The following is a 25,213-nucleotide window of genomic DNA, read 5'->3' as shown; positions in this document are numbered from 1 at the left end:
GTCTGGCCGACAGCCATGCTGTTTACGGACGTTGTTTCTGTCTGGGATACCTCCAGCCGGGTAGTCGCAGGACGGGTAAGTAGTGGCCCCTTACTCAGGTAAGTGGTCTGGCTGGAATGTTCCCAGGGGAGGTCGACTGAGGGTTTTTTCCCTGCTTTCCTCTCTCCCTTATTCCTCTTCCTCCTTCCCTTGTGTGTAACGGCTGTGAGTTTTTTTTTCTGGGGCTCATATACACCCGGACCCGTGTGTGTAGCGTGGGCTGTGTGTTGTCACTACAGAGGGCTGTGGTGTTCACTACAGGGCCTTTCATGGGTGTTGTGAGGTGATTTTTTTGTGCTGGCATTGCTGTGTCACTGTCTTTTTAAATGCTGCGCAATGGCCGCCATTTTTTCCGGAGCCCCGCTCTATATAGCTCCGCGGCCATTTTCCTGTGGTCCTATGCTGTTTTCTCAGCATTCGGCTTTTTCGTCTGCCTCGTGTGACGGCTTTGGCGCTGCAAAAGACTGCGGATCTGTCTGAGGAGAAGACAGACACAGCGCTGCACGGCTTCTCAGCACACCTTGTCCTTCTCGGACCGCGCTGCACCGGGTGGGGTGGTGAGTACCAGGGGCCCCCATACTCTGCAATAGCAGCAAGGAGGTGATCAGTGGGGTTTTTTGTCCTGCTTTGCAGGGTGGGTGACTCAGCGCTGACACTATGGAACCTGAGCCAGGTCTCCCTCTCCAGCTATGCCTGAGTTAACCCTTAATGCCCCTTCCCCTGCCACATCTGTTATGTTGGCTGTCCTGGGTTTCTTGCCAGGTTTGAAGCAGCTAGTGCCCGAATGGGGGGTAAGAAGCGCCCCCTCCCTGAGCCTGCTTCTGGGGATGTCTCTGACACAGAATCGCTGTTTTTCTGGTTCTGTTATGTCAGAGGCTGCGGGCTTAACCCACATGGATAGTGAGGATGACTCTGCTGCAGTCAGTTGCTGGCAAGAATTTGTTGGAGCTCTTGTTTCTGCGGTGCGTGAGACTCTAAAAATTGAGGATGTGGCGGAGACACCACCGTGTCAGTACCTTTTGGGTTCTGCAGACCGCCACGCACCGCTGAAGTGTTTCCTTGTGTTCCTTATTTGGAAAATATTATATACAAGGAATGGGATGCACCGCAAAAAGTTTGTCAAAAAAACTTTGCAATCCGTTACCCCCTTGAGGGGGACTTTAAAAAAAGAAAGTAGGTTTCTCCTCCGCCAGTGGACCCCCCTGTGTCCAGACGGAGCAAGGCCACCACGTTGCCTGTGGAAGGGGCTCCTGCATTTCAGGATCCCGCTGATAGGTGAGTGGAGGCCATGGCCCGCTCCCTATTCACGGTGGTGGGTTCGGCGGTGAGGCCAGCTCTGGTCAGGCCCCGACTGAAAGGGCGAAGCTCCTACTGCAGGAGCTGGAAGAAGGGGACGCTTCAGAGTCCTCTAGGGACCTGGCTGAACAATTGGTTCAGAGTCAGAAATTTCTCTGCGAGGCGGCCATGGATACGATCCGGGGCTTCCGTCTATGCAGTGGTTCTGCTCCGCCTTGTCTGGCTGAAGAGCTGGTCTGCGGACTAGTCCTCTAAGGAGGCCTTGGTGATGGCCTTTAATGGTGAACGGTCCTTTTGGGACTTCCCTGAATGGCATCATTGAGGATGCCATGGGTGGTAAGCGCATGCTGTTCCCACAGTCCGGGAAGGGCTAGGGACCTCGCCCTGTGCAAGGACCCTCCTTGACTACCTCCGAGCGTTTTTTCGCCCGCCCTATGCGGTGGGGGTAGGTCTACATGGTGCTTAAATCCTCGCCTCGGGGTAGCAGCGCACCTGATACCGCATGCCTAACAAGTCTGCGGACATACCTGCTTCCGCCTGAAGGTCTGCTCCCGCCCGTGTTTCGGGTGGGAGACTGGCTTTGCACATTCGTGGTTTGGTGGAGGTCTCTCCTCTCCGACCGTTGGGGTTTCAAAGTGGTTTCCTTGGGGTACAAGATTGAGTTTCTCTCTTGTCTGCCAAACAGGTTTTTTCCCTCTGGCCTCCTCCGGTTCGCCGGTTGGCTCTGTCAGGGGCTGTCCAGGATCTTCTGGTCAGGGGAGTGATTGTGCCAGTTCCCTCGTTGGAACGGTCTCAGGGGTTTTACTCCATTCTGTTTGTGTCCCCACAGAGGATGGGGCCCGGTCAATCCTGGGCCTCAAGTCCCTTGTTTGTTTTGTCACAAACTTTCAGGTTGTGTCGATTCGCTTGGTAATAGCGGCACTCCATCAGGGGGATTTTCATGGATGTGTACCTGCATGTTCGCATATCCTCAAAGCACCTGAGATTCTGTGCTTTGCGGTCGGGGGGGACCATATTCAATTGGTGTCCTTCCCATTCGGCGGGTTTTCGCCAAGGTGCTCGTCCCGATACTGGCCCAGCTGTGACAGCGGTGGTATGTTATCATGGGATGTCTGGACGACATTCTCCTACGAGCTTCTTCGAGCTCTGCATTGGTGGAGCCGTGTCTATCACGTGTCAGGCTCTCCGAGTGTTCGGCTGGTTTCTGGATTGTCCTGAAATCAGGGTTGATTCCGTCTCAGGGACTGGAATACCTGGGACTAGTCCTGGATTCCGCCGGGGCGCGAGTGTTTTTCTCCTAACGGAAAAACTTTAGACTCTGCTATCTGCTGTGCAGCAGTTGCCGACCCAGAAGCGTTCATCTCTGCGATTCTGCAGGAAGGTTCTGGGTCCGTTGGTGGCCTCTTTCGAGGCGGTTCCGTATATCCAATTCCACGCCAGGGTACTACGGAGGGAATTGCTGTCACGATGGGACTAGCTTCCGTCATCTCTGGATTACCAGATTCAATTGAGTCATCTGATCATGTCTCCCCTGGTGTGGTGGCTGGCGTTTCCGGTGCTTCGGGCCGGAAAGTCTTTTTTTCTGCAAGCCACTGGACAGTGGTCACGACGGATGCCAGCCTCTCCGGTTGGTGAGGGGTGCTTGGGGCACCCAGTCAGCCCAGGGGCACTGGACTCAGGTGGAGTCCTGCCTACTGATCAACGTTCTAGAGCTCCGAGTAATCAAGCTTTGCCTTGCCAGGTGGTCCCTGGATCTACAGGGCCGACAGGTCAGGATCCTGTCCGATGACGCCACGGCCGTGGCGTAGGTTGATCATCAGGGAGGCACACGGAGTTCTGTTGCAGTGACGGGGGTCGCGCACATCCTTTCGGTGGGCCGAAGGGTCCGTTCTGGCTCTATCGACTGGGTACATTCCGGGAGTACGGAATTGGCTAGCCGACCTCCTAAGTCGCACTACACTGGGCCAAGGAGAGTGGTCTCTCCACCTGCAGGTGTTTCGGAGTCTGTGCTGAAAGTGGGGCACTCTGGACGTGGACCTCCTAGCGTCCCGTCTCTATTGGTAGGTGCCACGGTTCGTGGCCAGGTTTAAGGACCTGTGGGCGGACGCGTCAGGCGCGTTGGTGGCTCCTTGGGGTCACTATCGCCTACTTTACACCTTCCCTCCTCGGAAGCTTCTTCCTCGCCTGCTGCGCAGAGTGGAAGCTGTAGGGATTCTATTAATCCTAATTGCCCCAGATTGGCCGCGTCGCTCCTGGTACGTGGACCTGGTGCGTCTGGTGGCAGACGCCCCCTAGCGTCTTCCCCTGGGAGTTGATCTTCTGTTACAGGGTCCGATCTTCCACCCTGTTTCACGGCCACCGGCTTTCGCGGCTTGGCTGTTGAGAGCCAGGGGCTGAAGGACCGAGGTCTTTTGGGCTCGGTGGTCTCTACCGTGCTGCGTGCACGGAAGTCTACCTCACATAGGATTTCTCATCATACGTGGAAGGCCTACATCTCTGTGTGTGGGGAGATGAAATGGCACCGTCGTACATACGTGGTGTACAGGGTTCTGCTGTCTTTACAGCAGGGAGTGGTTCGGGCTCTCGCCTGAAGTACGGTTAGGAGCCAGATTTCTGCTCTATCTTTTTTTACTTGCAGCGACCCTTGGCTTCGCACTCCTGGGTGCGTACGTTGGGTCAGGGGGTCTGGCAGGTGGCCCCTCCGGTGCACCCTCCATTACCCCCATGGGACTTGAATTTAGTCCTTTCGGTGCTTCAGGATGCTCCCTTTGAGGACATTCGGGAGGTTTTTTGTTTTTTGTCTCAAAAGGTGATTTTATTTCTGGTAGTGATTACCTCGATCAGACGTGTGTCTGTCTGATCTGGCGGCCTTGTCTTGCAAGGCTCCCTACTTGGTCATCCGTAAGGATGAGGTGGTGCTGCGGCCGCAGCCGTTTTTTCTCCATAAGGTCGTTTCGGCTTTTCACATCGATGGGGACATTGTTCTTCCATCCTTATGTCCTCGGCCGAAATGCCAGGAGGAGGCCACTTTGCATCCTCTGGATGTGGTTCGGGCCCTACGAGTGTACTTATATGTTACGGTTCCGTTCCGGAAGTCGGACTCACTGTTCGTGTCGGTGGCTGGCCCTACGAGAGGGCCTGGCAGTCTAGTCGGCCACCGTTCCTAGGTGGTTCCGACGGATTGTGCTTCAGGCCTATGCCCTAAAAAGGCGTGCGCCCCCCTTTCGGGTTATGGCGCATTCTACCAGGGTGATCGGGGCCTCTTGGGCTTTCCGGCATCATGCCACTGTGTTACAGCGGTGTTAGGATGCATCCTGGTCGTCAATCCACGCTTTTTCAAAGTTTTACGAGGTGGATGTTTGTGCATCTTTTGATGCCTCCTTCAGCCGCAGGTATTGCGGGTGGGAGTTTATGATTGGAGTTTCTCCGTTGAGCAACACCGGTTTTTGTTTGGGGTGTAACCTGGTTTGCTGTGTTATTTTCCCACCCTTCTAATTTTTTTGACACTGCTTGGGGACGTCCCTAATGTCAAAGAAGGCTGTGTCCGTCTATGAACGGAAGAGAAAATAGGATTTTTGTACTCACCGTAAAATCCATTTCTCTGAGTTCATAGACGGACAGAGCACCCACCCCTCCTTGGTTTGTACTGCTTATTACGGACTGAGGCTCCTAGAGCAGGGTGTGGGTTATGCCTGGGGGAGCCACGCCCCCTGGGAGGAGCGGCACGAAGGAAAGGTGTAACACTTTTAAGTGCTGTTAAATTCTGCCTAAACTCTCCTGGTAGGAAGAAGCATAACCCTAATGTCAAAGAAGGCTGTGTCCGTCTATGAATTCAGAGAAATTGATTTTACGGTGAGTTCAAAAATCCTATTTTTTTCACGCATGGTTGGTGTTTGGCTGTTTACTCTTTTTAAATCATAATGACAACAGAATCTATCCAAATGACCCTGATCAAATTTTACATACCCTGGTCATTTTGGCACACAAGTTGACACACAGGTTTAAATGGCTAGTAAAGGTAACCATCCTCACCTGTGATCTGTTTCATTGTAATAAGTGTGTGTAATAAGTGTATAAAAGGGTCAATGAGTTTCTGGACACCTGACGGAGCCTTGCATCTTTCAGCCAGTGCTGCACTGACGTTTGTGGAGTAATGGGGAAAGCAAAAGAATTGTCAAAGGATCTGCTGGAAAAGGTTGTTGAACTGTATTAAATGGCGAAGGGATATAAAAAGATATCCAAGGAATTGAGAATGCCAATCAACATTGTTCAAACTCTAATCAAGAAGTGGAAAATGAGGGGTTCTGTTGAAACCAAACCACAGTCAGGTAGACCAACTAAAGTTTCAGCCGCAACTGCCAGGAATATTGTTTGGGATGCAAAGAAAAACCCACAAATAACTTCAGGTGAAATACGGGACTCTCTGAAAACATGCCGTGTGGCTGTTTCAAGATGCACAATAAGGAGGCGCTTGAAGAAATATGGGCTGCATGATCGAGTTGCCAGAAGAAAGCCACAAAGTATCCCACTTACAATATGCCAAACAGCACAGACAAGCCTTAAACTTTCTGGCACAGTCATTTGGAGTGATGAGAGCAAATTTAGGAAACATGGAGGTGGATCGCTGATGTTTTGGGGGTGTGTGAGCTACAAAGGCACTGGAAATTTGGTCAAAATTGATGGCAAAATGAATGTAGTATGTTATAAAATACTGGAGCATTTGCATTAATCAGCCAGGAAGCTGCGCATGGGACCTACTTGAACGTTCCAACATGACAATGATCCAAAACACAAGGCCAAGTCAATCTGTGAATGGCTACAGCAGAATAAAGTGAAGGTTCTGGAGTTACCATCTCAGTCTCCTGACCTCAATATCATTGAGCCACTCTGGGCAGATCTGAAATGTACAGTAACTTTAGGGTTTTTGCCAAGTAAAATGGGCAGCTTTACCATCTCAGAAGGTAAAGGACCTCATCCACAAATACCACAAAATACTTAAAGCGGTCATTGATGTTAAAGGGGGCAATTAACGGTATTAAGAACTAGGGTATGTAAACTTTTGATCAGGGTTGTGTTGTGCTTTTTTAAGGTCATATTTACCCACACAGTAATTTATATTGAATTCTTTTATAATGAAGATGTTTTTAAATACAAGACAATCTATATACCATAGTCTGTAATATGAAACTTATTCACGGAGACGTATGATCATACAAAATAGCTAATTTATTGGTAGACAAATTATGAATATTTACATGAAATTAAAATACCAGTTGCGTTACATTAACGACTTGAAAATCAATAAAATACCCCCAAAATGGGCATGCAATACCTTTGATTTGTGTCATGGTAAGTTCTCAAGATAACTTTATGTAAATGACAATGAAACAAAAGCGTCCATTTTACATGCCCAATCGTTACTATACTGCAGGTAAGTAAGTGATTAACAATGTGAAATATATTGGACGTTTGTTTTGTCAATAAAATTGGAGCTATGTAAAAATAAAAATATAATAAAAATTGTACTCTTTAAGGAAAAATTACCAGTTATTGATGATGAGAACAAACCATAACTACAGTATATATAGTACTTCAATATTTCAACATTTCTAGGGAACAACAATAGATTTGAGATAAAATAAAAAATGACATAGTTACCAATTCCAAAAATGGCTATTTCCTATTGGCAAGTGACCAGAGCTAAAATCGTTGCAGTCTTCATGCATAGTGCAAGCGTGCCCCCGCCCCATCGGAGTCAGTCCTCCCTGTATCATACTTCAGCCATTGCTTCATTCCTGCTCTCATGGGGCGCTCCTATTGATGGGGTCTTCCTTGGGGTCCTCTTTCATTCTCCAATTTTTAAGATCTCCTCCTTTAAGCTCTCATTCTCTAACTTTATATCGATCAAAACAATAGGACCATAAAGATCATACTCAGTTCTGCCCCTCTGACAACTGTCCTTAACTCATAGGCCTGTGGCACATATGGGCGTTCCTGTCAAGACGTGTCTGGTTTCTATTGGCTGACAGCTTAATAATAATAATTAACTTGTTCTCTGGGCTTGGAGAACCTTGAGTAATATTACTTCCAGCCACTAGGTGTCTCACCTTTATTGTGAGATCATCCATGCGTTGGACATTTATATTTTTGGGTAAACTATCGAGATAGATATATATATATATATATATATATATATATATATATATATATATATATATATATATATCTCTATCTCTATTTATATTCTATATACATCTATGTATATCCATACACATCTACATACGACTCTGGTATCTTTATATTTCATAAAATACAATTAGTATACTGTTGATTTCGATATAATATGTTCCTATATTCCTTTATAAACGTTTTTTCCCCAAAACAGTCTTTTCAATCAATGCATAGGTGACATCTCTCAATCAAATGCAAAATAATTATTAATGTGGATACATTATTTTAATGTGTTTGATGGATATGTGTTAGGCCCCATACACACAAGAGAATTTATCCGCGAATACGGTCCAGCGGACCGTTTCCCGCGGATAAATCCTCTCGAGGATTTCGGCGGATTTTCATGCGATGGAGTGTACACACCATTGCATTGAAATCCGCGCCGAAATCCTCTGGCGATGACGTGTCGCGCCGTCGGTGCGATTATGACGCAGCGACGTGCGCGACGCTGTCATATAAGGAATTCCACGCATGCGTCGAATCATTACGACGCATGCGGGGGATCCCTTCGGACGGATGGATCCGGTGAGTCTATACAGACCAGCGGATCCATCTGTTGGGATGGATTCCAGCAGATGGATTTGCTTGGCATGTCAGCAAATATTCGATCTGCTGGAATCCATCCCAGGGGAGAAATATCCGCGGAAATAGATCCGCTGGCGTGTACAAACCATAGGATCTATCCGCTGAAACCCATTTGCTGGGATTTTTCAGCGGATGGATTCTATGGTGTGTACGGGGCCTTACAGGTTAATTCACATTTTTATAATCACAATGTGATATCTTTCATAATGTTGATTAGCTTATTTAAAGTACTTCTGTTTATAAAACAAACTTCTCATATAATTCTTTCTTCGAACAAAGTTCTACATTAACGGAATATCTCCCTTGGTCCTAAGATGTCATTGATAATCTACACATTACCTCTCATTTATTTCATATCAACATATATTCTTTGACTACCCTGTGTATTAATACTTATACATTGGTTTGTGAATTTTGGACATTAAACTGCCTCTTAATTAAGACAGGATACTAAGACCAGCTGTGTAAACAATTCATTTTCAGGGACCTTTGCTGGCCCATAATCCATTGTTTTTAGGACAGCTAAAGTCAACGTTCTTGTCCATGAAAAGCTACTCCACAATGGAGATATCTTCTCCCTTGAAATTAGTTTAAACATCTTGTTTGGTGAGAAAGCCATTTCATTGTTCAGACTTTCACCCAAGCTTGTAAAAGTCATAGATGGCTAATGTATTGGGAACTGGGCAAATATGGCTTAGTTCCTGAAAAGTTCTCATTTCAGTGATTCATCTCAAATTTTAGGCCTAATGGATCTTTCATATTTTTGTCGGAAAATATTAAAATATATTATTATCTTCGCCAAAACCCATGACAAATCCCCACATTGAATTCCAGGTATGTTACAGAAGACATGCATGGGATTCACTCCATGACGTGGCAATGATCAAATATTCCTGTGTATCCTTTCCTGATATGAAGCGACTTTGTGGGGATACATCGTGTTTAAAGGGTGTAGATAACCGTAGGTGGGTGTCATTCCTTGAGGAAAAGAATTGGGTTTGTGATTGACGCGTGCATCGCAGGGTTGGTTAGCCGTTGGTTATCGGGAACTGGATTACCCGGGCGCCTTGGTGCTTGGCCGTCCTGGTGGGTTCTGTTTGTGTAGACTAGCCATCAGCGGTGTCTCTGATTCCCCCATACGGTTCTTCCTCTGGATTATTCACACGTGTTGGACTCTCGGTTCTGTAGACCGGCTCCTGGACATCTTTAGTCCTGTAAAGTAAAACGGATTCAATGTGAAAAAGACAATATGTGTTTTTTATCTGTCAGGCTGATATGCTGGCTTCCTCAGAGCCCCCACTATTGGCTTATTGTGTCATCAGTCCTTTAACTAAGCACTCTGGCTATCAAGACAATGACTGAATATTTGCTATGGGAGACAAAGCTCTACGGCTCATTAACATGAGGACATTTATTTATAGCTGAGGATACCATATATTAATAACTGATATTCTTCAGAACCATTTTTTTTTAGCTTAATTGTAGCGGTTCTGGAATAATAAAATGTAATATTATTTTGACAGGTGACCCTTACTGTCAGCAACCAAAATATCTGATACGATAGTCAACCTTCTACTTGGGAGGAATAAAACAAATAAACCTTCCCCCTTTGGGGTGTCAATAAAACGAATTTTAGGCAATCAAACTACCTTATGCGGGTGACTCATCTGTTACCAGAATATCAAACCATTTTAGGCCTTCTGATATTAATTTCTTTAGGATTCGGTCATCCTCTGTAATTGTCGTCCTCTCTCGACTTTTCGAACTCAAGCTGTTTGGAGCGGCCTGTTTATGTCAGAGGAATGAAGTGACCACTGAAAAATAGGATAACAGTTATCCCCCATTCACACCTAGGCGTTTTGTTGCCTGTAGTGTGACGCCGCAGCAGCCCTGAGACGCTGGAGGGATGAAAACACATTGCCCTCTATGGAGATGGTTCGCATCTCCACGCCGAACGCCGTACGCCTGCCGCCTGAAAAAAGTCCCGGACCTTTTTTTCAGGCGGCTTTCGGCGTTCGGCATAGGAGATGTGAACCATCTCCATAGAGGGGGTGAGGCTGCATTCACAATCGCGGCGTTTTGTCGCCGAAAATCGCGGTAAAAAACGCCGCAATTGGTCGCCGCAATTCGTGGGACAAAACGCAGCGATTTTGTACGCCTAGGTGTGAATGCAGCCTTAATTTCCAACGACCAAAATCCCTGTTAGGGATTTCAGGATCCTTACAACTGTAACCTGGAGAAAATATGGTGTTAGAACCTCTGTCTCCTATTCCTTTTCAGTGCATTCCTCTGATTTACTTTAACATAGGTGCTTCACACTTCGTACAGCAATGAAACCGTGTAACATATTCATAATTTGCTTGATTTTGGTTTCTGTATTGCTTACAGGCTGATCAGAATAGGGTTCTGTGACCCAGTTTCTGTACTTTCTGGGGACTACTGGCTCAGTTTTATCATACATATCCCCTTCAGCAACACTGTCCTGATTCTGGGATAGTTGTCTGGGCCTTAATTTCCCCCTATTTTTTCTGGGGATTTTGGGGTGTCTTGCCCTGCGGCTGCTCCCTATTTACCTGTGTTGATCCCCGGGGCGAATTGGACCAGTAATAGTACGGTTTTCTACCTTTGGGTTTAAATTTGACCCGTTGGAGGTACACCCTATAGTTTCTCTTAAACCTTCCGTCTGGTTCCCCAGGATGGTACCCCTGAGATGGTCTTTGTTCCCTCCCTCTAAAGGGTGTTTTCTGTTCCCCCCCTTCTAATTGGTGGGGTATGTGGTCTCCCGCTGGGAAGACTCTGTGGCATATCTCCTCTGACTATATCAGCACACGTCATTTTCTGGGTATCAACCCGTAATAATTGAGGAGATGCATTAATTTCATCCACAATTTGAGTTATGAGTTGAGGCCTTTCTTTGTATTCACCAGTTTGTTGGATAGAGTACAAATTGTTACTCTCTTTACCAAGTACTCCAGTGAGCACCCCCTTTGTAATCTTTTGCTAAACTCACTTTTATGTGGGTAAGTAGGGCCTAAAAGAACGTGGATTTAAACTCCGTTTCATTGTGATCTGGCTCATTTTCTGCTAAGTGGTAAGCACTTCTGAGCACAGCCAAAACTTCTGTGGGGCTTTGATTACTGGCACATTTCAAATTTTGTATAGCCGCACTAGCCGCTGTAACATTTTTGTGCTGGCCAAATTCTAGATGACAGCGGTGTTTAATTTCTTGCCATGACGTACCAGACAGATCTTTAAAAGATATGCAGAATCTGCAGTGTTTGGTTTCAAATACCCACGGTAAGAAATTAATCCTTGACTGGTCATCATCTAGGCCTAAAGCTGATAAGGTATTTTCATAGGCCTCAAGGTGGTCTATAACGCACATGGATCCCTCTTGTTCAAAGACTGGGAAAGTATCATTTAACATTTTTATTATTTCTGAGGCGTCCTGTTTAGGGGTACCTGTCTTTTCCTCTGATCCCAGGGAAAACTGGTTAGGCCTACTTTTATGGGGTGGTTCACTTTTTACCCCCTTTTGCTCTACAGATGGCTTGGGATAGGATGAGGGTTCTTTTTCTGGTCCCTCTCCAATGTCTAACTCCCACATTTCAGTTTGAGAGTCAGATATTAGATTTTGGTCAGAATCTATACTTTCAGGGTTAGGCATTTGCACATCACCCTGAGGCACAAGCTTTACTTGCTCTTTTAATTCTTCTGATTGCTTAATCAGGGATTCCTGTTCTGACTTAAGCTGATTTGTTTCTTCTTTTAAATTTTCACTGCTCATTACTTGGCAACTTTCTAAATTTCCACTGCTCATTATTCGGCAACTTTTGTCAGGAGATTCATTTTCCTGCAGAAAACTCTCCATCTCTTCTATTTGTTCCTGATCCTTATTTAATTTGTGACATTTGTCCTGAATCATTATAGTGTTCTCTTGCAACTGTTCTATTTCATTTTGCACTGTCATTATAGACTCGTGATAACGATCTGCCTTGTCATTGTCTCTATTTTTAGTGAGCTCACATTCTTTTTCTGTTAAATGTGGCTGGGATTCTGAGATATCTATCTCCGGTTTGGTATTTTGACATTTAAACATATCACCAATATACATCAGGATAATGCGTAATTCAAGCAAAATGTCATCAAGCCTTTCTATTTTCTGTCTCAGATGTGCTGTTTTTCTGTGCAACAATTTGACTTTCCGAGTTCCACACGTCTTTTACTATATGACGGGCACGGTTTTTACAGTCTTTAATGAATGCTATATCAGTCTCATCAGACAATCTTTTTCTGGCATAATCTGTCATTTTAGCTTTAGAAATTTTTTCCAACATTTCTTGTACCCCTATCAATTACTCATCTTACCATTACGGGCTGACTCTTTATAATCCCCATCAACATACAATTCACTTTGACCAGACATTTTTAGGCAAAAATAAAATTTTTCCCCCCAAAAATTAATAATTATTAATTTCATGCAAAATATTATTTGTCACCGCCATAACTATGATTGATCTTGTACAAAACATCGACATTATCTCAGCAGTGCCTCCATTTATATGTTGTGCTTTTTTAAGGTCATATTTACCCGCACAGTAATTTATATTGAATTCTTTTATAATGAAGATGTTTTTAAATACAAGACAATCTATATACCATAGTCTGTAATATGAAACGTATTCACAGAGACGTATGATCATACAAAATAGCTAATTTATTGGTAGACAAATTATGAATATTTACATGAAATTAAAATGCCAGTTGCGTTACATTAACGACTTGAAAATCAATAAAATACCCCCAAAATGGGCATGCAATACCTTTGATTTGTGTCATGGTAAGTTCTCAAGATAACTTTATGTAAATGACAATGAAACAAAAGCGTCTATTTCACATGCCTAATCGTTACTATACTGCAGGTAAGTAAGTGATTAACAATGTGAAATATATTGGACGTTTGTTTTGTCAATAAAATTGGAGCTATGTAAAAATAAAAATATAATAAAAATTGTACTCTTTAAGGAAAAATTACCAGTTATTGATAATGAGAACAAACCATAACTACAGGATATTCAGTACTTCAATATTTCAACATTTCTAGGGAACAACAATAGATTTGAGAGAAAATAAAAAATGGCAGTTACCAATTCCAAAAATGGCCATTTCCTATTGGAAAGTGACCAGAGCTAAAATCGTTGCAGTCTTCATGCATAGTGCAAGCGTGCCCCTTCCCCATCAGAGTCAGTCCTCCCTGTATCATACTTCAGCCATTGCTTCATTTCTGCTCTCATGGGGCGCTCCTATTGATGGGGTCTTCCTTGGGGTCCTCTTTCATTCTCTTATTTTTAAGATCTCCTCCTTTAACCTCTTGACCACCGCCCCATGTCCAAAAGACGTCCTGTTTTTAAAGATGGATATCTCGGTAACGGCAGCAGCAGCTGCTGCCACAACCGAGGTATCCATCTTTTCAGTGGGCGGTGGTGTACGCGATAATGGCGGTCTCCGCGGCGGATTCGCCGCCAGATCGCCGTTATCGGTGGCGGGAGAGGGCCCCCCCCTCCCACCACTCTCCCGCGCCCTCCGCCGCTTACCGGAGCCGTCGGTAGCGGCGGAGGCGATCGGGACTGTTCGGAAAGTGACTGGGGTTTGGGGTTTGAACAATTTCCTTCACCCATCCCCATAGCTCTGCTGGGCGGAAGTGACGTCAAAACGTCAGTCCCACCCAGCATCTTAAAGCAACATTTTTTTTTTTGTCATTTGAAAAAATGACAGTTTCATTTTTTTTTCTTTTTTTGCATTTAAGTCTAAATATGAGATCTGAGGTCTTTTTGACCCCAGATCTTATATTTAAGAGGACCTGTCATGCTTTTTTCTATAACAAGGGATGTTTACATTCCTTGTAATAGGAATAAAAGTGATCAATTTTTTTTTTATTTCTGTGTAAAAAAGAATTAACTAAATAAAAAAAAAAATAAGAAAACTTTTTTTTTAAAGTGCCCCGTCCCGGCGAGCTCGCACACAGAAGCGAACGCATACGCGAGTAGCGCCCGCATATGAAAACGGTGTTCAAACCACACAAAGGAGGTATCGCCGCGATCGTTAGAGCGAGAGCAATAATTCTAGCCCTAGACCTCCTCTGTAACTCAAAAAATGCAACCTGTAGAATTTTTTAAACGTCGCCTATCGAGATTTTTAAGGGTAAAAGTTTGACGTCATGCCACGAGCGGGCGCAATTTTTAAGCGTGACATGTTCGGTATCATTTTACTCGGCGTAACATTATCTTGCACAATATGTAAAAAAATTGGGCCAAAAAAAAGTGCGCTTGAAAGACCGCTGCGCAAATACGGTGTGACAAAAAGGGTCACTAAAGGGTCACTAAACGAATTTTTTTTTTAGCTACAAAGCTTCCTTTACCTTACTGCAGTACTGGTTTCATGTCCTCATTGTTCGTTTTTGCTTTCAAGTAGCTGTAATTCTGCTGTGATCTCCACACTTCCTGGTTGCCTGTTTCCTTATAACCATCATACTGGGAGATTTTCACGGTGGTCAAAGCTGTCATTACTGTGTGTCTAAAACTCCTCAGAACCAATCGGATTCATTTTAAAAACAAAACGCTGCCCTGGATTTGTTTGTTTTTCTTCTGTGAGTTATCCCGACTCACCTCTCACCCGGAACTTCATGTATGTCCTTTAAAACCGAAAGTGAAAATAGAGGCACATTATATGATAGATTAAATTCAATTTTTAATCATTTTTAAAAGCAATCAGTTAACTTTTATGTCTCTATACCCAATAAACAGTCATTTCAGCAAAAAATATTTTTTCCTTTAGTGACCCTTTAATGTGGATACATGAATTATCTTGATATGTGTTTGATGGATATGTGTTACAGGTTAATTCACATTTTTATGATCACAATGTGATATCTTTCATAATGTTAATTAGCTTATTTAAAGTACTTCTATTTATAAAACAAATTTCTCATATAATTCTTTCTTCGAACAAAGTTCTACATTAACGGAATATCTCCCTTGGTCCTAAGATGTCATTGATAATCTACACATTACCTCTCATTTATTTCATATCAACATATATTCTTTGACTACCCTGTGTATTAATACTTGGTTTGTGAATTTTGGACATTAAACTGCCTCTTAATTAAGACAGGATACTAAGACCAGCTGTGTAAACAATTCATTTTCAGGGACCTTTGCTGGCCCATAATCCATTGTTTTTACGACAGCTAAAGTCAACGTTCTTGTCCATGAAAAGCTACTCCACAATGGAGATATCTTCTCCCTTGAAATTAGTTTAAACATCTTGTTTGGTGAGAAAGCCATTTCATTGTTCAGACTTTCACCCAAGCTTGTAACAGTCATAGCTAATGTATTGGGAACTGGGCAAATATGGCTTAGTTCCTGAAGAGTTCTCATTTCAGTGATTCATCTCAAATTTTAGGCCTAATGGATCTTTCATATTTTTGTCGGAAAATATTAAAATATATTATTATCTTCGCCAAAACCCATGACAGTTGGGTTGTGATGATTTAAAAGGGTAAACACAGTTGATTGATAATAAATGGCTTCAGCCAAACACTAACCATGAGTGGATGAAAAGTTTGTGTTATCCTTCATATTCTCTGAAAAATGGCCAAGAAGTCACAAATTCTGCCAGGGTATGTAAATTTATGAGCACAACTGTAGCTTTGGGCATTGACCTAGCAGTACCTTACTGCCCTGGCTCCCGCCTGTCTCCTAGGTGGAGCCCTCCTGAGTTCCAGGCAAAGATCTCCTCTGTTTGCAGTGGTGGAGCCCTAACCCTAGTCCTGTCTTTCTTAAAATGCATGTGCTAGTTGTTCCCAATAACTGTATTGCAGACTTTTCAAGTTTTAACGAAGCCTCAATTGCCTGTGTGAAACGAGCACTCTTGGGCCCCCCACCAGCCTGAATGAGAACCCTGCTTGATACAGAACTTTTATTACGGCATGGCACAGTACTGTTAGAATTGTTGTGCACTCTTTGTATTCATTGGGGATTTCTGTTGGTGTATGAATTCTAATAAATAAGATGCCTGTATCTAGTGCTGAATTTTGACTTGTCTGTAGATTCCATATCTTGGAGTACAGTACAAGACGCAGGCCACCCTCCCTAACTCCTTGTTGCGCTGCATTTCTTGCTACATAATTGAGGTGTCAGAATAGGGTAGGGTTAAAGAGGAAGTGCCCCAAGGGGGTGTTTCCTCAAGAGCTTGCACCAGCCTATAATTGAAGGTGAACAGATAGGTTGCCTGTTTCCTGTACTGTACTCCAGGATATGAATCTTATTGTAAGTCAAAACATTTTTTTGTGGCCCTGAAAAGGGTGCTGTCTTATTGCACTTGTTTGTAGAGGTGATGTCTCACCGCTTCCGGTCCAGCCTTTTTTTGCGCTAACTGTAGATGTCCTGGCCTATTCTCGACCTCGATGGTCTCAGATTCCTGAAGATACAGAAATTCAGCGTGAAGTCCACCCAGTCGGTTGCTTGCTTGTGTACTACCTTGTGTCCGTAGATATCAAGAATGCCTACTTCCACATCCTGATTTGTTGGCCTTGCTAACAATTTCTTCAGTCTTGTCTATGGGCCTTGTGTTTATCAGGTGTTGGCTTCAGTTCTTGAGAACCTAGGGGATTCCTATTGTAGGATACGTGGATGACTTGCTACTTAGTAACTAAGGGAGCAATCTTATGGAAAAAAACTGATGCACAATGTCCAGAAGACTTTAGAAGTCCTGGAGAGGTTCAGTTTGTTACTGAACCATCAGAAGTTGGCCTTGGTGCCGACTCAACTCCTGGAGTTACTAAGTTTATTTTTATGACTCTGTTAAAGGTACTGATTCTGCGAGAAAAACGCCTCTCAAGGTGTAGGTGGATTCCCTGAGGTATTTGGAAGGTCCCTCGACCTTGGCATCTATGAAAGTGCTAATGAAGCACTAGAAGGTGGACTGGTCTGATGAAACCTTTTTTCTTTTACATAATGTGAATGGTCTGGTGCATGTGCTTCACTTTCTGGGGGAAGAGATGGCACCAGGATCCAGTACAGGAAGAAGGCAGCTGGTGGAGGCAGTGTGATGTTTTGGGCCATGTTCTGCGGGGAAACCTTTGGGTCCTGCAATTCATGTGGATGGTACTTTGGCACATACTACCTACTTAAATGTTGCTGACCAAGTACACCCCATCATGGGAACTGTATTCCCTTATGGCAGTGACCTCTTTCAGCAGGATAATGCGCCCTGCCACACTGCAAAAAATGGTTCAGTACCGGTTTGAGGAACACAACGAGTTTGATGTTTTGCCCTATCCTCCAAATCCACCAGGTCTGTCGCATCTGTGGCATGTACTGGAAAAACAAGTCTAATCCATGGAGACCTCATCTTACAACTTACAGGATTTAAAGCAGGCGATGCGCCGTCCCTGTAAAAAAAAAAAAAAATGCCATAAAACTATCCCCTATTTTGTAAACGCTATAAATTTTGCGCAAACCAATCGATAAACGCTTATTGCGTTTTTTTTTTTTTTTAAACCAAAAATAGGTTGAATATGTATCGGCCTAAACTGACGAAAAAAAGTTTTTTTTTTATATCTTTTTTTGGGGATATTTATTATAACAAAAAGTAAAACATTTTTCATATTTTTTTTTAAAATTGTCGCTCTATTTTTGTTTATAGCGCAAAAAATAAAAACTGCAGAAATGATCAAATACCACCAAAAAAAAGCTCTATTTGTGGGGAAAAAAAGACGTCAATATTGTTTGGGAGCCACGTTGCACGACCGCGCAATTGTCAGTTAAAGCGACGTAGTGCCGAATCGCAAAAAGGCGCAAGGTCCTTAACTTGCATATTGGTCCTTAACCTGCATATTGGTCTGGGTCTTAAGTGGTTAAATAATGCCTGCTTGTTTGCCCAATTTTACATTCCACTTTAAATCATCTGCTACTAATGGATTGGTGGCAGGTACCACAGCATACCTTCAAAGGTCTAGTGGTGTCCATGCCTCCACAGGTCGGGATTGTTTTGGTGACAAAATGGGGACCTTTTTAATATGAGGTGGCTAGTCAGCATGTTATGGCTAATTGCTGTTTCTCAGCTCTATAAGGGCTTACACATATGGAACTGAATGAGGATGCTTGCTAGGGGACTTTTCACCAGCTGAGCAGTTCCCAAATTCAGAGACTGGAAGATTGAGTTCAATGGCCTCTGCTGTCAAGGTGGTAGAACACTGGCTAAGGTAACATTTTGCTGTATTTTTATAGTCTTTGCAATTAAATCTATAGCTCATTTTCTTTTTCCTTTTACTGATTAGATGGTGGAAAATATTAAAGCCAGAAATAAGGTTTTTGAAGAACGTGCATCACGACAGATCGATGAGGAGTTTCAGAAACTTTATACTGCTCTAGAAGCAAGGTGAGCTTTTTAGTGTTTTTGTTAAATGCCTGGTCAAATTAATAAATCTTGTTAAGCATATTCAGATTTGTTGATTTTTGGTGTGTCAAACATGGTTTCATTCACATATGGGCTTAATAACTAACCACTTAAGTCCCAGCAGATATAAGCTCTTGTCTACTAAGGTATGTTTATAAACGGCATGGTGGACTAGTGGTTACATTAAAGTGGTTGTAAACCCTGAGCTTTTTAAAGTTTTAAGTAAATGGTATAAGCATTTTGCAAATAAACTTTTATTTTATTTTTTCATGTTTTTTTTTGTTTGTTTTGTTTTTACCTTCCGATCTGAGGCTCTTCCTGGTTTGCTTCCCTGCAGCGTGCATTTTCTGAGCGTGCACCCATCCGCCACGTCACATAGCTTTTGGGACTACACGTCCCGACTTGCTTAGCGCTATCGCGCATGCGTTTCCGTTCAATTCCGAGACCGCTTGTCCGAGGACGCGCTGAGTTCTCGTTAGCCACAGAAGAGAAAAGGCGGAGCTGGAGTTTAGAGCGCTGGATTTCCATGTTAAATAAAGCACATGGAAGGTGGGGCTACAGAGTCCTCCATGCCCAGGGACACAGCGGGCGCAGGCAGCTTTCCTACGTACGGCTGTAGTCCCTTAGGTGTGCGTGCACACACGGGTGCCCCCTATGAGATCGGCAACACAGAGGGGGCACCCAGCAAATAAAAGAGCCAGAAATGGGAGGGAAAAAACTGAGCCAGAACGAAACGGAAGCAAAAATTATAGAAAAGGTTAGATTTCTCATGTAATGCTATTATTCAGTAACATAAATAGGTGAAAAAAACGTGAGGGTTTAGTGTCACTATAAGCTTGCAGCTGCTGGCTTTGTATCCGGTTTTAAAGCTGGCAACGGACTTTCAGTGACCTGTTGGCTCTATAGCCCAGCCCATTACTTTTTATGGGGCATTCAAATTTAAAGTGGTTGTAAACCCACTTTTTTTTTACTTTTACCTACAGGTAAGCCTATAACAAGGCTTACCTGTAGGTAAGGAGAATATCTCCTAAACCTGCACGGTTTAGGAGATATTCCCCTCGCAATGCGCCGCGGCGCATGCGCAGGGGGGATCTACGGCGAAAGGACCGGCAGCCGCCGGACCTTGCCGAGTTTTAAATCTCCCGCGCTCATGCGCGGGAGTGACGTCATCGCCGCTCCAGCCAATCACAGCGCTGGAGCGGCGATACCCGGAAGACACGCCGAGGCAAGATGAAATCTCGCTCGGCGTGGACCAGGTAAGTGCTACACACCTCGTTCCGAGGTAAGTATTTCATAATGAGCTAATATGCGGTGCATATTAGCTCATTATGACTTTTTCCTTACAGGAGAGAAAAAAAAATAAAAAAATTTGATGCGGGTTTACAACCGCTTTAAAGTGAAATCAAATTTAAATATTTATTTAAAATGCATTTTCTGTATCATACATCACAAGACAGTTAAGCTAATATTCATTACCTACTGCAGGGGTCTCCAAACTGTCTAAACAAAGGGCCAGTTTACGGTCCTTCAGACTTTAGGGGGGCCAAACTTGGGCCATTGGGAGTAAAAAATTTCTAGGTGTCCAGTGGGAATAAATAATACCATATCTTTGGTGACAGTATGAGGGCCAGTGCCACATCGTTGGTGTTAATGGAAAGAATTGATGGTGTCCGTTGGAGGAAGAGTGCCCCATTGGTGTCGGCAACAAGAATTATGCCCCATTTGAATTGGATGGAATAATGCCCCAAGGGCCGCATTAAGGCAAGCAAAGGGCCACATGTGGCCCCAGGACCGCAGTTTGAAGACCCCTGACTAGAGGTCGACTGATATATTAGCCGATATTTTGCCCGTTTTTAAGTAATCGGCATCTGCCGATTATTGTGGAAGCCAGGCCGATTTGCGGCTGCCACACTATGAATCTTTCACCTGCGCGGCAGCCGGCCACTATAGAAGTGAAGGGAAGGAGAAAAAAAAGTTTCACTGGCACCGTACTGCGCCGCCCCCTCCCTGGCGAGCTGTAGTAGAGAATACAATACATCATTAGCATGTGACAAGCCCGAGCCTCTGCCGCCTCCCCCCAGCAGGAGATTGTGGCCAGCACTAGCTAAGCTCCTCTTCCTTCCCTGCTGAAGTGGAGCCTTCTGGCTGCTTGTTTTTTATGTGATAGACGCTGATGAGATGACCAGCCAATCTGCATGCACCTAGCCCTATCAGGTGCATGCAGATATATACCAGAAAGCAGCATGGATGGAGGGTAAGTAACACAAATTCAGTGTGTTACTGTGACCCCCTGCAGACTTTATTTAAACTTATTTTAAAGGAAAACCTGGCTGAGGCTCACAAGCTGGCATTGGAAAATGGATAAGGATGACTCTGGGTGGTTATGAGAGTTACATAGTGGAGATCCTCTTCACAATGTAACTCTCATCCCCACACAGTCATCCTCATCCATCTTTACAATGCAACACAATCCTCTTCTTCCCCATCCAGCATCTTCCATCCATCTTTCCCTCTCCACAACGTATCCCCACCACCATCCATCCCTCTCCACAACGCATCACCATCCATCCATCCCTCTCCACAACGCATCCCCCACCCACGCTCAGCACCATCCATCCCTCTCCAACGCATCCCCTGCACCATCCATTCCTCTCCACAATGCATCCCCACCCACCCCTCTCCACAACGCATCTTCACAACACATCCCCACCCACGCCCAGCACCATCTCTCCACAACGCATCCCCACCAACCCCTCTCCACAACGCATCCCCACCAACCCCTCTCCACAACGCATCCTCACCCATGCCCAGCACCATCCATCCCTCTCCACAGCGCATCCCCACCCACGTCCAGCACCATCCATCCCTCTCCACAATGCATCCCCACCCACGCCCAGCACCATCCATCCCTCTCCACAAGGCACCCCCGCCCAGCACCATCCATTCCACTCCACACACCATGCATCCCCACCAACCCCTCTTCACAATGCATCCCCACACGCCCAGCACCATCCATCCCTCTCCACAACGCATCCCCACACGCCCAGCACCATCCATCCCTCTCCACAACGCATCCCCACCCACCCCTCTCCACAAGGCATTCCCCCAAGCCTAGCACCATCCATCCCTCTTCACAAGGCATCCCCACCCACGCGCAGCACCATCCATCCCTCTCCACAAGGCATCCACGCCCAGCACCATCCATCCAGTCTCCACAACGCACCCACGCCCAGCTGCCAGCACCATCCATCCCTCTGCAATGCATCCCCACCCACGCCCAGCACCATCCATCCCTCTCCGCAATGCATCCCCACCCACGCCCAGCACCATCCATCCCTCTCCACAAGGCATCCCCGCCCACGCCCAGCACCATCCATCCAGTCTCCACAACGCATCCCCACCCACGCCCAGCTGCCAGCACCTTCCATTCCTCTCCGCAATGCATCCCCACCCACGCCCAGTACAGAGAGGTGGCTGTGGAGAAGGGGGGGTACAGAGAGGTCCCGATTAAAAATTGCAGATTGCCACCATTACTAGTAAAAAAAAAAATAAGAATAATAATGAAAATTCTATAATTCTATCACCAATTTTGTAGACGCTATAACTTTTGCGCTTTTTATTTTTTATTACCAAAAATATGTAGAATACATATCGGCCTAAACTTTTTTCGAAATTGTCGCTCTTTTTTTGTTTATAGCGCAAAAAATTATAATCGCAGAAATGATCAAATACCACCAAAATCTCTATTTTTGGGAAAAACTCAATTTTGTTTGGGTACAGCGTCGCACGACTGCGCAATTGTCGGTTAAAGCGATGCAGTGCCGAATTGCATAATATGGCTCGGTCATTGGGTAGCCAAATATTCCGGTGCTGAAGTGGTTAATTAAAAAGTAGAATACACAATGGTTGATTAGCATTTGACGGTGTTAGTACGGGTTATAGTTTGATTATGCATACATGGCAGACTAATGGCTATCCTCAAACAAATAACATGTTCTGGGCATATGTGAGGCTCATCCTCCCTGAAACTGGAATACACATTATTCCACCATTAGAAATTTCAGTCTCACCTGCGTGCCTCAGTTGTTTCCTCCGGACCCACTGGAGCTGCAAGAAACGTTTGTTATTTTACCTTGTCTTTGTGCCAGTAGCAGGAGGCCCCCTGCCAGCATCCCATTCAGCCCAGTGGGCCTTGGGAGGATGAGCAGGAGCAGCAATTTTTAGTAAAAAACTTGCTCTGTCTCCGATTTCACCCCTACAGAGGGGTCTGCAATCATCCCTCCAACGCAGATATCCGTTTGCAGAGAGACGCCAAAACCTGGGCTAAATGCCCCAAAGTGGATGCCTCTCTGGCAAAAGTCACAAATAAATCTGGCTTGGCCTTTCGACGACGTGGGTACCTTAAACTATCCCATGGACAAGAAAATAGAGACCCTTTTTTAGAGGGCCTGGGAAGCAGGGGCTGCCAATCTGAGTCCGACAATAGCTTCCACCTGCACAGCCCGAACCTTGCTTATCTGTTTAACCCAGCTTCAAGAACTGCTGGAAAGTGACACACCTAGAGAAGAATTGGTAAAAACCATCCCCACACTGATGAGAGCGGCAGCTTTTCTAGCAGATGCCTCAGCTGAAACCGTCAGAATATCTTCAAGGGCCACAGCACTACTCAACTCGGCTGAAAAAAAAAAAAAAAGGCTGTGCGGAATTCCATTCACTGGAAATCTACTGTTTGGGCCTGAACTAGAAACGGTGCTAGACAGGACCGCAGCAAAGAACAAAAGATTTCCCCGAACCGAAAAACAAGTGAAGACGCCCTTTCTGGAATTCAAGAAGTTTAACATGCCGGGATCAAAGAAGCGCTGGGGACAACAAAACAAAAAAGGCAAAGGTGAATTCTTCCTCAAGCCTCCTAACCCAAAGCACAAAAAACAATGACTCATCAGGCAGGGGACAGACTCTCAGCCTTTAAGCACCAATGGATAGATGCAACAAAAAACGAATTTATCATACACACCATAACAGATGGCTACGCAACAGAATTTGCTCCCTCAACCAAGTACCTAGTAACCATGTTGCCAAAGAATGAAAATAAACCAAAAAGCCTTTTTAGTATCCCTGCAGAATCTATCTGATCAGAAAGTGATCCGCCAGGTACCTCAAGAGAAACAAAGGGGGTTCTATTCCCATATCTTTGCAAAGAAAAAAACAAGGCAAGCTGAGGCTAATACAGAACCTCAAACCACTCAACAGAGGAATAAAATACAAAAAATTCAGAATGGAGTCTATTTACTCGATCAAACATCCTACCACGGGAGACATTTATGGCAACAATAGACCTACAGGATGCCTACCTACATCTCCCCATAAAGGAGATCTGTCAAAAATTCCTGAGGTTCACAGTACAAGGGCCAGCAACCTGCAATATACAGCTCTCCCTTTCGGCATCTCCTCAGCACCCAGAAGCTTCTCAAAGATAATGGCAAAAGCACTAAAGGGTCTAAGACAACAAGGCATTGGCATAATACCTAGATCTACTATTCTTTGCAGATTCAGTGGATAGTGAATGCAGAGAAATCAGATGACCTCAAGCCAAAGAGTGGTGTATTTGGGTTGTATACTGGACTCCAGATCAACCAAAACCTTAACGGAAGAAAATAATGAAAAAATCACACAGGCAGTAACCTCTAAAAGGGACCAACGCCATTACAATCAGACAGGGAATGATAGTGCTAGGGCTGATGACATCTTGAATGCCAGCCATCACTGGGCACAGATTCACATGAGACCCCTACAGAATTACATTCTGTCCCAGTGGGATGGCAACCACTCATCCCTGGACAAGTCCATTCTGGTTCCGACCACAGTCGAACAGTTCAATGGTGGCTCAACCCACTTCGCTACATCGAAGGATGCAAATGGGCTCAATCCAACCCAGTCATGATCACCACCGATGCCAGTGCTCTAGGCTGGGGGGCAAACATAGAGGGCCTCTGCACACAGGGAAAATGGAGTTCCAGATGGGCCCAAGCCTCCTCAAATATGAGGGAGCTAAAAGCTTTGGAAGAAGCATTGAAAGCGTTCAAACCAGCAAAACAGGTGAGACACCTAAAAATCGGACAACGCCACGACCGTGGCATGCCTAAACAGGCAAGGAGGGACAAAGTCCCAAATCTGGATGAGGCTGACGGAAACAATCCTGCTATACGTGGAATCAAATATAAGGTCAATATCAGCCATCCACCTAAAAGGAACAGACAATACTCTGGCAGACTCCCTGAGCCGGAAGACCATAAAACAGACTGAGTGGTCACTAAACTAAATGACCTTCGCACAAATCACTCAAACATGGAGGGTGCCTGAGGTAGATCTGTTCGCCTCCAAAGCAAACACATAATCCCCAAGGTTCTTCTTACTAAATCCTACGGATGGCAACAGCGGAGTAGATGCCTTCAGTCAGAGCTGGAGATGGCAACTGTGTTATGCATTCCCTCCTACTGCCTTAATACCAAGAGTGATTAAAAAAAAAAAAAGGCAGAGAGAACGGCGGTGATATTAGTAGCACCACACTGGCCCCAAAGAGCATGATTTAGCTGCTTGAAAAACC

General features: G+C 44.8%; 1 protein-coding gene across 1 annotated transcript in view; it reads left to right on the top strand.

Annotated features, from left to right (window-relative positions):
- Positions 1–25,213, top strand: part of RNF17 (ring finger protein 17) — a 720,374-nt gene that overhangs the window by 133,884 nt on the left and 561,277 nt on the right. The window contains exon 7 of the mRNA XM_040339329.1: positions 18,491–18,591. Within this exon, the coding sequence (XP_040195263.1) occupies positions 18,491–18,591 (101 nt within the window). The remainder of the gene's footprint in view (positions 1–18,490; positions 18,592–25,213) is intronic.

The sequence above is a fragment of the Rana temporaria genome, chromosome 2, assembly GCF_905171775.1.
Source record: "Rana temporaria chromosome 2, aRanTem1.1, whole genome shotgun sequence".
NCBI classification, from domain to species: domain Eukaryota; kingdom Metazoa; phylum Chordata; class Amphibia; order Anura; family Ranidae; genus Rana; species Rana temporaria.
The sequence above is the reverse complement of the archived record's forward strand: the minus strand, read 5'-3'. Positions and strand labels throughout refer to the sequence as shown.